This window comes from Mauremys mutica, chromosome 1, assembly GCF_020497125.1.
Source record: "Mauremys mutica isolate MM-2020 ecotype Southern chromosome 1, ASM2049712v1, whole genome shotgun sequence".
NCBI classification, from domain to species: Eukaryota; Metazoa; Chordata; order Testudines; family Geoemydidae; genus Mauremys; species Mauremys mutica.
In genome coordinates, this window is record NC_059072.1 from 363393982 (window position 1) to 363411592 (window position 17611).

The following is a 17611-nucleotide window of genomic DNA, read 5'->3' on the forward strand; positions in this document are numbered from 1 at the left end:
GAATTTCATGTACCCAAATTTCAATATAGTCGGTTTAAAGTGTCTTATACGTTGTATTCTATTGTTAGACCTGTGCCCCTTGGAATGGATCTAACTGCTTTACAAACATTGCTTTTACACCCTGATTTACAAAACCAGTCATCTACTGCAAACAGGAAGGGCGCAGAGTCTTGGTTACCGTGCATCATAATGCCAATGAAATTAAATGGGTATTTGCAAGAAATGGCCAAGACCTGTCACACCAGTGGTGGGAAGTGTTCTTGGGATAGTCTCCCACTGGCACAGGCATCTTGAATTTGGCCCTACACACCATCATAGAAATATTGGGGTGCCAAATAGTAGTGGGTTTTGTTACCAGCCTAATGAAATGCTGGACCTGGCGCAAAATCCGGCGATTTCAAGTCCCCCGACAGATGAGTCAGTGATTACTGCCACCGACACTTGTATCCCCAGGAAGGAAACATATCGAACTTGTCACCCCTCCCTCAAGTGAGAGAGTAGGTTAAAATGACCACTTGTTAGTTGCTGTGCTGGTGTGCTAAGTATGGGATGCCAACAAGAATTGTATTGCTTCTTTGTGACTCTGTGTTTTATATCTTTGATTAATTTTTCATTCATTTTAATAAAGATCTTAACATTCTGGTATTGTCCTCAGTATAAGTCTCCTTGCCACACACAACCTGAGAGTCTGCTCATGTTGTTGAACATCCTGAGTTCTCTAACCCTGTAGCCTGAATTAGGACAAGAACCTAAATATCTTTTGATCAGATCACTGGTGAGCCGTAATTAAACTAGCCCATAAATTCAGGTCAACAATATACAAACTAACATGAAGAATGTTTTCTAAAAGTTCCTCTTGCATCTTATTGCACGGTTTTGTTTTTATCAAGTTTACTTGAGAAAACAGTTTCAACTGCAGCATTGCTAAAAGGTAGTGACAGAAACAAAAGAGCAAATAAGCAAAGTTCACCAAAGTCTTTGTCCTCAGCGGCATCCGTGTGTTTGAGAACTTCAACCCAAACATGCACAACGTGACTGTCCTGAATATGAGACCAGTGCTCCTCCATTAGCAAAACTCTCCACCGCTGCACCAACAGTCCAAGGTCTCCACAAAACAATGGCAAAAATGAGATATCAGCCAATCTAGGTCGTGAAAGACTTAGTACTGCAAGTGATTCAACCACCTGGATGTTTGGTGGCAATCCCTGTTTCATATGTTTCACAAACTCCAAGATGAAATCTTGACACCTACTCTTAACATCAGGAATGGTTAGTGTGTGTTTTGAAAACCACACCTAAAAGCAACTCCAAAATCAACTGTGCAGAGCAGTAAGTAATTTGACTCAAAGGTGATGTTGTAGTTTAGCACAGCAGTCTCATTCTCAAAAATGCACAGTTTCACAACTCTCACCAATAAGCTTTAGTAAAATGTCCTCAAGTCCTGCAGCAGCTTTTGTGTATTAGCACTTTCAAACTGAAACACTTGGTTTATCATCCAGGCTTCCTGAACTATTCGATGTACAAAAATCAGGCAGATTTTGTTCACCACATCACTGCACATATGATAAAGAAGTTCAGCATTTGTACTTTGTTTATTTGTCTTGGCTATCAGGAAGTGTATCTTCCATTTGTCACACAGGAACTAATGGAGAGCCACCTTGCTTCAGAAAGCTGCAGTCTTATCTTGAGGTCTGGAAGGCATGGAAAGTCCCAATGAGAGAGTGTCTAGGGTTGGGGGCTGACGGGTGACATTGAAAGAGGTCAGGGGATGGTCAGATAGAGGGAACTCAGCAAAAGAGAGCGCAGTGCTTGGCGATGGAGTGATAAGATGTTAGGTGTGAGGAACTTTTCAGACTGTGAATATCCACAATTATGAGCTCAGCCAAACTTGGACAGAGCACCCTTGATTAATGAGGAGATATCCTTTCCTTATCTTGTCACGCAGAATTAAGGTCAATGGCCCTTGGTGAAAATATTCTGTAGATGTATTTAACCACTTTGTCACGAAGCTCTTTGGTTTTGACCCCATAAATGACAGGGTTGAGCATAGGGGGGACGAGGAAATAGAGGTTGGCCAAGATGATGTGAACATGGGGAGGGAAGCCCAGACTGAACTGATGTGTCAAGTTAGAGAAGATAGAGGGAGTATAAGAGGTCACAATCACACAGATGTGGGCTGTACAGGTGTTGAGGGCTTTCTGGTGGGATTTCTTGGAGGAGATTCTGAAGATGGCCCTGATGATCAGACCATAGGACAGGGCAATGAGCGTCAGGTCTAACCCAATGACTACAAACACTATCACCAAGTTGTAGGTCCCGTTGACTGTGATGTCCCCACACGACATCTTCGCCACAGCTATGTACTCACAGTATGTATGGGGGATAATGTGGTTTGCACAGAATGGCTGCCTGCTGAGGAGCAGAGGTGCAGGCAGAATGAAGAGAACAGATCTTATCAAACCCACGAGCCCTAGCTTAGCTATCCGTGTGTTGGTTAGGATGGTGGCATAACTCAAAGGGTTATATATGGCAATGTAGCGATCAAAGGCCATTATCACGAGGACACCTGAGTGCATAACAGAAACCGCATGAAGGAAGAACATCTGGGTGAGGCAGCCAGCCACAGTAATGCCTTTCAAATTGAACCAAAATATACACAGTGCTTTAGGGATGATGGAAGTAGATGTGCCGATGTCTGTGAGCGCCAGCATGCAGATCAGCAGGTACATTGGCTTGTGCAGGGTCTGCTCTTTGCCTACAACAAACAGAACCATGAAATTTCCCAACAGGACGATAATGTAGAACACAGAGAAAGGGATGGAAATCAGGACATGGGCAGTTTCCAGGCCAGGGATACCCATTAGGATGAATGTTGACGCGTCAGATGGGGTGAGGTTGAAAGATGCCATGAGGTCGATGCATTGATCTGGCTCAGAAATGTTCAACGTGCCTTTGAAGAGAGAGAAGTATAATGAGGGAGCTTACACACTATATAACAAATAGTACGATAAATATTTTATAGTTATTAATAATCTAGAAAAGGGGGTGAGCAGTGCAGTGGCAACGTTTACAGAAGGCACCACATTTTTTAGGTCATAATCAAGTCCAGAGAAGTCCTCAGAGGGAGCTAACCAACCAGGTGAATGGGCAGCATGATAGCAGATGAACTTTGATGTCAATAACTGCAATGTGCATGCCCATTGAGGGAAAAACTTCAACTACTCCAATGTCTTACAAGGTTCTAATTTTACCATATGAACTCAAGAGAAGGATCCTGGTCTACACAGCTCTATGAAACTTTGCTCAAAGTGCAAGCATTGACAAAAACAAAGCACAACCTTGGGTGCCAAGAGGAGTGGGATGAGGAATCATACAGAAAATACAATGCCATGGGATCAATCAGTCAATGTTTCACCCTCCTTTAGGCTCCTCTCTGTAATACTGAGCACCCTTCTCACACAGGATATTGAAGAACTAGAGGGGTTCAGGGAAGGACAATGAGAATAATCAAGGATCATGGTAAACTCTCATATGGAGAGGGTTGAAAAGACTGGGATTGTTACCTTAGAAAAGAGGGGATATGAAAAAAGTCTATAAAATACTGACTGGTAGAGAGTAGATGGAGAATACGTTCTCCCTGCCTCATGACACAAGATCAAGAGGACATTCAATTACACTGAAACGTGGCAAATACAGAACTGATAAAAAAGATTGCTTTTTTCACTCAATGCTTAATCAGACTGAAGAACTCATTGCCATAACAGGTAGTTGAGTCCATGAGCTAAGCAAGAATCAGGACCTGTTTGGACATTTGCATGTACAGTGAGGCTATCTAGTTATAATAGTTACAGCTAAATAAATATTTGGGAAAGCCTATGTGCCCATGTGTTTCAGGGTACAAGCCAATCTCTAGCTGTTAGGCATTAGGGAGACATCCTCATGATGGTTAGGTGGTCCCCCCATCCACCCACTGCTGGGTTTCTTACACCTTCTTCTGTAGCATCTGGGGCTGTCACTGTCAGAGAAAGGACACTGGACTAGATGGACCATATGTCTCATCTACGATTCAATTCCCATGTTGGAAAGAAGCCAAATTTTCCCCATGAAAACAGATATTATCATGGTGAGATATGACTTTGTGTTGAACAGAATGGTCATGAAGGGCACAGAGGTCTTGGTATTTAGGGCTACAGGCCTGTACCTCTGTTACTTCCCTTATTTTTTGGTAAGACACTTTCTTACAGGCACTCAGATTTGTCTGAGACCTGTGTGTACTCTGTCTGTGAGGGGAGTGCCCGGTAACCCCATATTCCTCATTTATATATAATTGTGATATTGCATATAAAGCGTGCCATGAGAGGTGTCAGGGGAAGGGTTATGCTATTCTAAAAGACATTGTTCTATCTAAATATGTATATATTTAGGGTATATGAAATTGTGAGATTTTGTTGTATGGTTGTCACTAAATTATGCTGTAAGTTGGGAATCAGGCACAAGGCCACATCAAGGGAATTGCTCAACCTTGTCTGGTGACTCAGCAATGAAAACCAGACATGCCTGGACTTGTGTTCTCCAAGCACATGGACTAAGGACAGAAAACAGAACACAGTGGCCCCACACTTAGCCTTTTCTCCTCTCTCCTTCCCCTCCTCCCCGGACCGACCTATGTTGTAAGCAGTAAGGATGCTCAGAAGACTGAAGACTCCAACAGAGGAGACTGGCCCAGGTTTCAAGGGTGAAACCTGTTTATTATGAACTGCAATATCCAGTGGGATGAGAAAAAGTGCTTATCTAGATGTTGCCCAGTCTAATAGGGTTGAGAGTTTAGATTTTATTTTGGTAACTAACTCTATCCCTTTTGCCTATCCCTTATAATCACTTAAAATCTATCTTTTGTAGTAAATAAACTTGGTTTACTGTTTATCTTTACCAGGAAGTTTGCCGAAGGGTTTGGTGAATCTGCTCAGGTTTACAAAGGCTGGTGTCTATCCACTTCCATCGATGAAGTGGTGAACCAATCAATAAACTTGCATTGCTCGACTTATTGCCCATCACAATAAGTTACAGTTGTTAACTGACAACTATAAGCAGAGACACGTGTCAGCAACTCAGCCGCTTACCCCCTCATGCCTGAATAATGATAAATTTTGCATATGACTCAAAAATTGGGGGATTGTAAATAATGAAGAGGAAAAATCACTGATTCAGAGCAATCTCGATTGGTTGGTAAACTGGGTTGAAACAAACAATATGTGTTCTAACATAGTTTTGTAGATATCTGCATCTAGGAACAAAGAATGTAGGTGATGATTCCGCAATGGGCGACTCTATCATGGGAAGCTCAATGACTCTGAACAAGATTTGGGGGCGTGAAGGGATAATTAGCTAAACATGAACTCCCTGTGTGACTTTGTGGCCAAAATAGCTAAAGAAATCCTGGGATGACAACCAGAGGAATCTCAAGGAGAGGTGGAGAAGTTGTTTTACCTTTGTATTTGCACCAGTGCGACTGACGCTGGAATCCTGTGTCCAGTTCTGGTGTCCACCATTAAAGATGGATGTTGGTACATTGAAGAGGCTTCAGAGAAGAAGAGTCACAAGAATTATTAAAAGATTAGAAAACCTGCTTTATTATGATAGACTCAAGGAGCTTGATCTGTTTGGTTTAACAAAGCTTCTGATTGGGCAACAAAATGGCAAATGAAATTTAATGTAGATAAATGTAAAGTAATGCACGTTGGAAAAAAAATAACCCCAACTATACATATGATACGATGGGTGCTAATTTAGCTACAATTAATCAGGAAAGAGATCTTGGAGTCATCGTGGATAGTTCTCTGAAGAGGTCCATGCAGTGTTCAGCAGCAGTCAAAAAAGCAAACAGGATGTTAGGAATCATTAAAAAAAAGGATAGAGATTAAGACGGAGAATATCTTATTGCCTTTATGTAAATCCATGGTATGTCCAGATCTTGAATACTGAGTACGGATGTGGTCTCCTCATCTCAAGAAAGATATACTGGCACTAGAAAAGGGTGAGAAGGGCAACTAAAATGATTAGGGGTTTGGAATGGGTCCCATATGAGGAGAGATTAAAGAGGCTAGGACTTTTCAGCTTGGAAAAGAGCAGACTAAGGGGGGATATGATAGAGGTATATAAAATCATGAGTGATGTGGAGAAAGTGAATAAGGAAAAGTTATTTACTTGTTCCCATAATATAAGAACTAGGGCCCACCAAATGAAATTAATGGGCAGCCCGTGACCCAACGGAGCTGGGGCTGAGGGGCTTGGGGTGTGGGAGGGGCTCAGGGCTGGGGCAGAGGGTTGGGGTGAGGGGTGAGGGCTGTGGGGTGGGGCCGGGAATGAGGGGTTCAAGGTGTGGAAGGCGGCTGTGGGCTGGGGCGGGCGGCAGGGGTTCAGGAGAGGGTCAGGGCTCTGGCTGGGGGTGCAGGCTCTGGGGTGGGAATGGGGATGAGGACTTTTGGGTGCAAGAAGGGATTCTGGGTTTGGGAGGGGCTCAGGGCTCGGGCAGGGGATTGAGGCACGGAGTTAACTCCGGCAGCTCCCGCTCAGTGGGGCAGCTGGGGTCCAGAGGCAGGCTTCCCACCTGTTCTGGCACCGCAGACCACGCTGCGCCTGAAGTGGCCAGCAGCAGGCTCGGCTCCTAGGCAGAGGTGCACAAGCATTGCCCCCCTGAGCTCACATTGGCTGGTTATCAGCCAATGGGAGTGCGGAGCCGGTGCTCAGGATGGGGGCAGCATGAGGAACCCTGTGGCCCCCCTGCCTAGAAGCCGGACCCACTGCTCACCACTTCCGGTGCGTAGTGCAGTGTCGGAGCAGGTAGGCACTACCCTGTCTTAGCTGGGCAGCACCACCGACAGGACTTTTAACATCCCGGTCGGCGGTGCTGACCTCAGCGACCCAGTGCCTGACATGCCATGACTCAGTACTGGGTCACGACCCGAATTTTGAAAAACGCTGCTCTACAGAAAGTCAAACGAGAAGATCACAATGGTCTCTTCTGGCCTGGGAATCTCCGAACATGTCCCCAGGGGTCAGCTGGAGGCGTTTTGCCAGCAAGCTCGTGCCTGAGCTTACTGACGGCATTTTTTCTGTTCATGACCATGGTAAATGTAGCCCTATGGGGAGAAATTCTCATGTGACTGCGGCGCTTTGAAAATGTTACACTAGGTGGGTATTTCACAAGGTTGATGGGTCTGGTAGCACACTGCATGGACGAATATTTTAGGTGAGAAAAAAAATGACCTGACCCCACAAAATCTCCGCACTGAGGAATGAATGTACAAGTGTCACTGTGAATGGCTAACAGCTCACAAATGATCGCAGAGAGTCCTGGCTTCAGTCCTGGGGAAATTCTCTGACCTGTGGTATCCAGACAAAATGATCACAATGATTCCTTCTACCTTGGAATCTATGAACATGACCTGCTCCTGGGTTTAACGTCTGTGTTGCGGTGGCCCATTGTTTTAGGCAGCAGCCAGTGGTTCCTGCACATGGCAGCTGTATTTATCTCGGCCCTTACATGTTCCAGAGTTGGCAGCTCTCATTATATCACATTCAAACATCTCAGCTTGCTAGTTGTTCCTGTGTAGCAGTCCCTGAAGCCACACACAGTGTGTATGGGTGCACCAAGAGCAGCATCACAGGTGCCCCGGCATTTGCCTTTCTCTGTGTGAGATTTCTCACCAGTGAGACACAGTCACTGATCTGCCCTCGGTGAAGGGAGCAGGTGTGACAGGAGGCACCTCACCCCCTGCAGAGGAAGAGCTGTGGGGAGCGTGGGGCAGTTCAGAGGTTGTGGGAGCCAGGGATGACTGGGCAGCATGGAGAAGACACCGGTGACTGTAGTACAAACATACGGTATATAGACAATTTTATATACCATCTACAGACAATGAATTTGGCAATCAGCTAGAAACTACTGTCAGATAAGTTTAACATGTCTACTATATAAAAGCAACTGTATTATTGTTGTATTACTGTGCTATTGCTGTATTGTATTATTGCTGTACATCATTTACAATGTGTATAACATTGCTAACCTGTTTAACCAACACACAAGTAAAACTCAACAAACAAATGGCAGCAAACAACATGAAGGCATGGAAAAAACTATTGTTAAAAAAAATAAGTTACATTGTAATTACAAATTGGGTAAACAAAGTCCCTGTAGTACCAGTCACGCTTTGGGGTCAGTGACACTGAGTCCTTATTAAGGCACATGTTATTCAAAACAATCTTGTTCAGTATCTGGGTATCAACACTAAATCCCAACACAGCAATATTTAATAAATTGGTTACTGTTATCTGAAAAACAGCATCCATACAAAACAACTGGATCTATGTCAGCTATGGGTGTATCACAGATGCATGCAACCCATGGAACAGAGAAGCCGTTCCTGCTTCTTCCCCAGTAAAGTTTACCAGAGGGTAACAACAAGCAGTGAGGGTAACCTACAACATGAATGGACAGTACCGTGTAGTAACTAATTGCGAGACACACATATATATATAAAGGCCTCATTTGTAATGTCACTACTCCACATTTCTGCTTTACTTCTCCTACACACAACACTGTGAGACACACTATAACAATGTCTATCCCAGTATTTCAGAACACTCAGCCTACTACCAATAATAATTCAGGGTAACTGTAAGTGCCCTAATGGGACTGTGTTGCTATCTGCAGTACCACAAGTGCCAAACTACGCCACCCAGACTGGAAAAGGATTGTTATGCTTGGATATAAAGTGCTGTCCGATGTACGCACACATACCCATATGTAACATACACATATATACACCATATCCATATTACCCATACATATTAATTAGCTAAAAGAGCCCCCAAGGCTCAATCATAAAACTACATTCCTCAGTCTAACATTCCCAGGTCTACTATGAGTGACTAAAAACATTTGGAAAATAAAATCTGTCCATCAGTCGTACAAGGTAATATGCAGACTAAGGCACAGATGGGGCATGACTGTGTGGATGGGAAAGTAAGGTGGCCACATAACAATGTTTAGCCCAGTGGGCCATCTTCAGTCCAGGCATTATGCTTTTCGGAGATGATGGGTAAACATCCTCCCCATAAAAAGACAAAAAGTGGGGGAATATAGTATGGAGACAGCTTGAAATATAAGCCCTGAGGCCTGGTATGAGGCCTGAGGCCTGGGCTAAAGTAGTAGTCAAATCTTTACTGATATAAAGCAAAGACAATCTGTGAGCAAGAGACAGGCCCTGCTCACAGAATCTGGCAAGAACAGGGCTGATACTGCAGAAATAGACATTCCTAAGAAGTGCTAGGCACAGAGTACTCACGCAAACACATCCCGATACCAAGTGGTATCAGAACATGCAAATATCAAGGATGATACAAAAACATTCCCCAAGGATAACAGGAACACACTGACCGCTCCTAAAAGATAAAGTCAGGATGACAGTACATAATAAAGATGTTTTGAAAAACCAACATGTACAAAGAGATGGGTGATAACTAGCCACATCAGGGGGCAGTAACTAACTATGTCAGAGTGGCAGTATGTAACCTGTTTGTATCGGGGTACAAAGATGTATCTCAGAGGGAGTGTCTTTGTCCAGTCTAGGCTGGAACACAAAGTCCCGCCATTCACTGAGCTGGTCCATTATTACTTGCATACGTGTATTAGTGGCCCGGTAGAGTCTGCGGGATACTAGTACCGTGCTTCATCCACAATAAAGCTGGCTGGGTGCCTTCGTACCTTAGCAGATCTTGTGGTCATTGGGCGGTTCGCTCAAGGTCTGCCGTGCCAGCTGTCTGTGCAGAGCTGGGACAGGACACAGGGAGAACACGCACACGCAGCCCAACATCTAAGCACAGCAACCAGAGTGCTTTTGGAATCGGGGCAGCCTGGGATGGGGAAGGAGAGTGCACATAGGGGGGAAGAATACGCTGGGAGATTCAACCAGTTGAGGAGCAAAGATCAGTGGTTCTTTCCACCAGTGAAATGCCTGAAGTTACATAAATAACATTGAATAAGAACAACTGGAGTGAAGGTTGTGACATGCGAGCTGCAGTTCATGCCAGGGAAAAGAAACCTTGAGACCAGCCCACATGCACTTGGGGTCAGGAAAGGCTCCAGTGCTGGCCTTTGACCACAAATCACAGGCTGCCTGCCTGTCCATGTACACCCCGCTCCCTACCCTCACAACCCCCAGCGCTGCCTTCCTGTCTGAGAACACCCCCTTCCTGCATCACAACCCCCAGTGCTGCCGCTTCTCTGTGTATACCCCCTGCCTGCCCCATAACCCCCAGCACTGCCCACCTGTCCATGTACCCCCTGCCTGCCCCCACAACCGCCAATAGCCAATAAATCAGGCTATTTATTTAAGACCCTACATGTGGATTTAGAGTGAACTCCCGGCCGTATTGTGAGTTTTACCACTGAACTCAATGGGACCAAGATTTCACCCTTAGTGTTTACGTTTTGGCTCCGAGCTAGGAAAATCACAGCTTCACGTCCTGCTACAGAGAGCGCTGTTCTGTACGGCACTGAAAGAGGCTGAAGGAAACCCACAGTCCATGTGGTGCTCTGAGACTGGGCATGAAAGATGGGGATTTCAAAACACGTGGGCCCTGTTATTTCTCTCAGGGAGACCAGTGTCAATCTGGAGTGACCCAGTGAAGGCAGAATTGTGAGGGCAGAAGCTGGCCAGTGTGTGGCCCATTCTTGTTGTGAACTCTCTGGTAACACAGATACCCACTGCAGGGGCTTTGGCTGCACTTCTTAACCATGCAATGAAACCGCTGAATTGGAAAACTTGAGCAAACCAGAGGAAAATCCACATAAACCAAAAAAGGAAGCTACTGAGACAGACAGAAGGACACAGTAAGAGACAAGGAACTGATCTTAAAAATAAATATTTGTCTAAATTCCTGCCCAGATGATTTTTTACTTGAACCCTCGACCTCTTAGTTCTAACTTTAGTGCAGAAACTGGTAACTCACCAAAATCCCACTCAGGAAAGAAAGGAAATCTCCTTACGGCGACAGGAAGGCAGAGCCCCAAGAATCAGTGTATGAATCTCAAATGTCTGACACTCACTGTGTTGGACAGCAACCTTTATGATTCCCCTGTACAGTCCCTGCAGACTCTCAGGTTGGCCTGGTCTCCCAGACAATTCCCTCGGCTCCATGAGCAGTGAGAAGAGCAGAAAATAGACCCTGCAGAATTTCAGCCTGAGAGCCTCCCCCGGGAGTGAAGAAATGATTCTCCGATAACAGAGGCTCAGATTGTCAGGGCAAATTCAGTCTTGTAGACTTGGTTGAAACACTGAAACACCGGAAAGTAAAGAAGGAGCCAAGGCTTAGACGTACTTATTTATCTATCAGCATTTCTGTGTTGCTGCCATTGTCATAGAATCTGAGTATCTCCTCCTCCCCTCCCGGCTGACGAGCCCTGCCCTGAATCCATGATAATGCAACATGCACATGGAAAGGCTCTTGCACATCCGTGTTTCCAACACTGAACAATAGCCCATCCCATCTGATTGCCCCTGCTTAGTCATAACCCTGCCATAGGGTGATATCGTGCCATGGGCAGGAGCAGCTTCCAGAGCCCCTTCAGTGATCAGCATGTGCCCTGAGGCCTGGGGACTGCTAGAGTCACTGCATAGGCTGTAATTAGGAGAGGGAGGGTGGAGGGAGATGTTCAGAGGCACTGCTGTGAGTTAGGTGTCCAACGTTCATCTGCATTTAGTGGGACTCTTATGTCTACTGCCCTTGTGCCTTTGACAACCTATTACAGTCTTGGCGTTCACAACATCCTCTGGCAAAGAGTTCCATAGGATAGGTCCAAAGAGTTCTTGGAAGTTAAGTCCATCCATGGCTATTAGTCAGGATGGGCAGGGATGGTGTCCCTAGCCTCTGTTTGCCAGAACTTGGGAAGGGGCGACAGTGGATGGATCACTTTATGATTCCCTGTTCTTTTCATTTCCTATGAAGCACCTGGCATTGGCCACTGTCAGAAGACAGGATACTGGGCTAGATGGACCATTGATCTCATCCAGGATTGCCATTTTTAGGGGTTCCTTTGTCACAGGTTTTCCTTACCCCTCTAGAGTCATGCCATGATGGAAGGTATTTCCCAAGCCTGATCCTGTGGTGAATATTTAGCCAATGCATATAATTGTAGGGTTGCTAGGATATAATTCTTCCACTCTACTCCACATTGATTAGGCCTCAGGTGGAGTATTGTGTCCAGTTCTGGGCATCACATTTCAGGAAAGATGTGGACAAATTAGAGACAGTCCAGAGAATAGCAACAAAAATGATTAAAGGTCTAGAGGGAAAATTGAAAAAAAAATGTGTTTGTTTAGTCTGGAGAAGAGAAGACTGAGGGGGGACATGATAACAGTTTTAAAGTATATAAAAGTTTGCTACAAGGAGGAGGGAGAAAAATTGTTCTTCTTAAACTCTGAGGCTAGGACAAGAAGCAATGGGCTTAAATTGCAGCAACGGCAGTTTAGGTTGGATATTAGGAGACGTCCTAACTGGGTCCTGGTTTAGGAATGGAGTTAGGTGTGGAAGCCTGTTTAGCATGGATGTGGGGTGACCATCCCCACCCTTTTTTTAGCCTCACATGATCGGCTAACTCTTCTCCCAGCAGCAGGTAATGGGATAATCCTGATAGACTGCAAAAGTCCATATTCCTGACAAGCCCTTGTACTGGACATGCAACTTGGCTGTAGGCAAGTTAAAAGAGTTGGCCTTAAAGGGTTGCACCATTACTTGGGCCTCTGAGTTGATGAATTTGGGGTCCACCAGGGACTGGTGGTTAGCCCCATCCTAATTCTGGCCTTTTGTTTAAAAAGTTTGTACTCGTTCATATGTTCTTTATGGATTTCAGCTGCCACCTCTGCTAAGGGTCCACTGAGTTGTGGCCTCAGCTCCACCATACACTGATCTATAGGGGTGTTGTACCTAAGGCAGGCCTTTTCAAAATTTCCTAAGAAGGCCTCTGTAACATTGCCTACCTTGTATGTGGGGAATTTTTGGAATGGGGAATGGTACCTGGAGGAAGACTTTTAGGGCAACCTGGCTGACCTAGTTAGCCCTCTCTAGCTCTAAGCACTTCAGCTCTGTCTCTGCTTCTAAACGCTTCACCTCCATTTCCGCCTCCAAGTGATTCACCTTGCTCCTCTCCTCCGCCTCCAAGTGATTCACCTTTGCTTCCACCTCCAAGCGCTTCTCCTCCGCTTCCACTTCCAAATGCTTCATCTCTAGGAGGAAATTCCTGTCTTCTGCAGTTAGAACTTGGTCTGGGTTAAGGGCATCCCTTCATCTTGGCACCTGGATCTCAGGTTGGGGAGGGCTGACCATTCCCTCCGGAGAAATCTCCAGTCCCCCATCCCCTCCCTGCATTTCTTTTATGGAGCTGGATCTCTGGGCTTGATGTGGGTCTGTCTTCTTCATGGCGTGCCGCTTTGAGAAGACTGGTTGCTCTAGGGTTTCGGTGCCTGACTGCAACCTTGTGCACAGAGCTGCCCTACTCTAGCCTAGCTATTTCATTGCCATGAAGCTAGAAAAAAAAATTGCTTGTTTGACTCCCTGTCTTGGCAGGCTGAACCCTTTTTGTGCCTGTTCCCCCTCAGGCAGCAAAGAAAAGAAAAGAAAAGAAAACCTCCCTGGCTTTGCAGACTGCAAAAAGGAAACATGTGTCCTTTTAAAATCCTGATGTCTGTGCCTCTGGTTCAAAATGAACCCACCGCTCTGCCACCATGTCAAGGCTGATTCCCCACTCTGGCACTTCGAGTGCAGAAGTTGGGGGCCCACAAGGATTCTAAAAATTAATACTGGCCACTCCCAGCTGGTATTAAACTCCCAAGGTTACAGCTTTTCTCTGACCTTGGATGGGTAGATGCTGCCACCACCCAAGTGCAGAACCCCTTTGAGAGTCCAGAAAGGCGCATTTGGAAATTCCTTCCTGTGGGGTACCCTCAAGGCCTTTCATCCCCCCCCCTCCCGCTCCGCCCAGAGAAGAGCTGAGAAAGAAAAAAAAAGGAAATCAGCTGTTTTCACCACACCAGCTAACTAAAAAAACATGTGCTCAACCTCTTAAGACACAGAAATTCAATCCTGTTCTTAAAAAAGGTAAATTTATTTAAAAAAAAAAAGAAGAAAGAAAATACATTTGGAAACTCAGGCATTTGCCAAAAGAGTAAGTACAAGGATTAAGCACCAATAATAGCTTTCTCATGGTCCCGCCTAAAGGTTACAAGCAAAATAAAAGCACCTGGGGTTAGCACAGAGGAGTCCACAAGCCATAAAGAGATACATTTAATTGTGTCTTCCTAGACATTTCCTCATCTACTTACATATCTGGGGATTCAAATGGGTAGTTTCTAGGTATGATACCAAGGATTTTTCATACCTGGCCCCAAGCTTCTGACAGCATAGCTGCTGCTCTGTTCACCTCCCCCTGGGGAAACAACCACAGACAGACAAAAGGGGAGTCTTGTTTCAATGTTAAAAAGTTCTAGCCTTCCCATTGGCTCTTTTGGCCAGGTGCCCACTCACCTTTTTTTACCTATGCATAGCAGTGAGACTTTTTAACCCTTTACGAGTAAAGCAATTCAAGAACAGCTACTAAGAGGGATTTTATAACTACTGGGTGGCTGGGTGTCCATAAAATGGAGCTACCTGCCACCCCACTTACATTTATCACAGCATGCATACCAATAAAAACATGAAGAATGTTTGTTTGTTTTTTAAAATTCCTCTTGCATCTTGTTGCACAGGTTTGTTTTTATCAAGTTCTTCCTAGAAAACATTCTTTGAACTGCAGCGTTGCTAAAAGGTGGCTTGTTTGGTCTTTCATTGCTGTTGCTAAGTTCACTAAGGTCTTTCTTCCCAATGGAATTAATGTGTTCAAGACTTTCAACCCAAAATGGATCTACTTGTTTTTTCTGCGTAAGGTCTCCACAAAACAATGGCAAAAGTGACTATATTAGTAATCTTTTATAACTTGTACAAAACACATAGGTCATGGTGACCCCTACTCAATCATCACTTTTCCTAACTTTCAATACACTTCTAATATCAGAGGTATCTAGACTCAAGGTTTTCATCCATTTATCTTCTTTCATTCTCACTTATTTACATTTCTGTCCACTCCTCCGATTCTGATTAGCAGAAACTGTCAGCTAGATTTTGACCTTGAATCTAAAACCCGGCTTTCCAATTAACTCCAAACTATGTGGCGTACTATTTTATTAATTTCTAGTGGCTGAATGCAAATCATATGGTTGCAATTGGCTTGATCACATTCTGGAGTACACACACCCTCAAATCCAGGGTAACAAAGTCCAGTTCTCAAAAACACACAGTTTCACAACTCTCACCAATCAGCTCTAGTAGAATGTCCTCAATTTCTGCAGCAGCTTTCCTGTATTAGCACTTTCCAATGGAAACTTTTGGTTTATCCTTCCTGAAGGATTGGACATAGAAAAATCAGAAAAAATTTTGCTCATCAGATCACTGTACATATGTTTAAAAAGTCCAGCATTGCACTTGCTTTCCTTGTCTTCGGCTATCAGAAAGCGTAGCTTCAGTTCGTCGAACTGATCAAGAAACCTGTTCAAACAGGCTCTAATGGAAAGCCACCTTCCTTCAAAAACCTGTAGTATCTTCTCATGATCTTGAAGTCACAGAAAGGCCGAGTGACAGGGTATGTGGAGGTGGAGGCTGATGGGTGATGCTAAAGGAGATCAGGTGATGGTCAGAGAGTGGAAACTCAGCAACGGAGAGAGCTTGGTACTTCGTGATGGAATGGTAAGACATTAGGTGTGAGGAGCTTCTCAGACTTTAAATTTCCACAATGCTGAGCTCAGCCATACTGGGACAGATCATGATGGACAAGGAAGTATCCTGTCCCCCTCTTGTCACACACGATTAAAGTCAGTGGCCCCCAGGTGAGTACATTCTGCAGGTGTATTTGCCCACTTTCTCACGAAGCTCTTTGTTTTTGACCCCATAAATGATAGGGTTGAGCATGGTGGGGATGAGGAAATAGAGGTTGGCCAAGATGATATGAATGTGGGGAGCAATGCCCTGACCGAACCGGTATGTCAGAGTGGAGAAGAAGAAGGAAGGATAGGACATGAACATCACACAGATGTGGGCTGTACAGGTGCTGAGGGCTTTCTGGTGGGCTTCCTTGGAGGAGATTCTGAGGACGGCCCTGATGATCAGGCCATAGGACAGGGCAATGAGCGTCAGGTCTGATCCATTGAATACAAATGGTAGCACCAAGCCATATGTCCTGTTGACTGTGATGTCCCCACACGACATCTTTGCCACAGCCATGTGGTCGCAGTACGTGTGGGGGATAATGTGGTTGGCACAGAATGGCTGCCTGCTCAGGAGCAGGGGCAGGGGCAGAATGAAGAGAACAGCTCTTATCAAACCCACGAGCCCTAGCTTAGCTATTCGTGTGTTGGTGAGGATGGAGGTGTATCTCAGAGGGTTACATATGGCAACATAGCGATCAAAGGCCATTGTCACAAGGACAGCTGAGTGCATAGCAGAACCTGCGTGAATGAGGAACATCTGAGTGAGGCAGCCTCCTACAGTAATGGCTTTCAAATTGAACCAAAATATACACAGTGCATTTGGCACAATGGACGTAGATGTGCCAATTTCAGTGACTGCCAGCAGGCAGAGCAGCAGGTACATCGGCTTGTGCAGGGTCTGCTCTTTGCGCACAACAAACAGAAGCATGAAATTTCCCAACAGGCCAATAATATAGAACATAGTGAAAGGGATGGAAATCCAGATGTGAAAAGCTTCCAGGCCAGGGATGCCAGTTAGTGTGAACGTTGAAGGGTCAGAGGGGGTGAGGTTGAAAGCTGCCATGAGGTGGTCGATGTGTTGATCACGCTCAGAAATGCTCAAGGTTCCTGTGAAGGGAGTTAAGCACAGCAATGGGGGGGTTACAAATTTTATAACAAATAGTAGGGTTAGGGTTATTAAGAATCTAGAAAAGAGGGTGAGCAGTGAGGGGGCAACATTTACAGATGGCACCAGATTATTTAGGCCAAAGTGAAGTCCAGAGAAGGTGTTTGAGGAGTTTGAGCTTTTCTCTCCAATCGGCATGCATGAGGCAATTTTGCCATCAAAGTCCTAATTTAATTGTATGAGCTCAGGACAGGGATCTGGGTTTCATGGTACACAGCTCTGTGAAACCCTGTTCACAGTGCAGGAGGAGAGGGATGGAGAATCGTACAATAAATACAGTGCCATGAGATCAGTCATTCAATGTTTAACCCTCCTCTGGACTGCTCTGTGTAGTACTGGGCGCCCTTCTCACCCAGGATATTGCAGAGCTAGAGGGGTTCCGGCAAGGGCAATGAGAAAGATCAAGGATCATGGGAAACTCTCATATGGAGAGAGGTTGAAAAGACTGGGATTGTTACCTTACAAAGGAGATGAATTAGAGGGGACATGAGAAAAATCTCTAAAATACTGACTGGTAGAGAGTAGATCGATAATGTGTTCTCCCTGTCTCATAGCATAAGATCAAGAGGATATTCAATTACCTGGAACATGG

General features: G+C 45.1%; 2 protein-coding genes across 2 annotated transcripts; both read right to left on the reverse strand.

The window, feature by feature from the left end:
- Positions 1 to 1937: 1937 nt before the first annotated feature.
- LOC123362374 (olfactory receptor 52E2-like) lies at positions 1938 to 2909 on the reverse strand. Its single transcript, XM_045002734.1, has one exon. The coding sequence runs from the start codon at positions 2907 to 2909 to the stop codon at positions 1938 to 1940; it is 972 nt and encodes a 323-aa protein (XP_044858669.1).
- A 13051-nt stretch (positions 2910 to 15960) lies between these two features.
- Positions 15961 to 16917, reverse strand: LOC123364544 (olfactory receptor 52N2-like). Its single transcript, XM_045006763.1, has one exon. The coding sequence runs from the start codon at positions 16915 to 16917 to the stop codon at positions 15961 to 15963; it is 957 nt and encodes a 318-aa protein (XP_044862698.1).
- Positions 16918 to 17611: the final 694 nt, after the last annotated feature.

Excerpts from the sequence above, each read along its gene's own strand:
- LOC123362374 (XM_045002734.1), bottom strand. The coding sequence starts at position 2,909 with ATGGCATCTTTCAACCTCACCCCATCTGACGCGTCAACATTCATCCTA.
- LOC123364544 (XM_045006763.1), bottom strand. The coding sequence starts at position 16,917 with ATGGCAGCTTTCAACCTCACCCCCTCTGACCCTTCAACGTTCACACTA.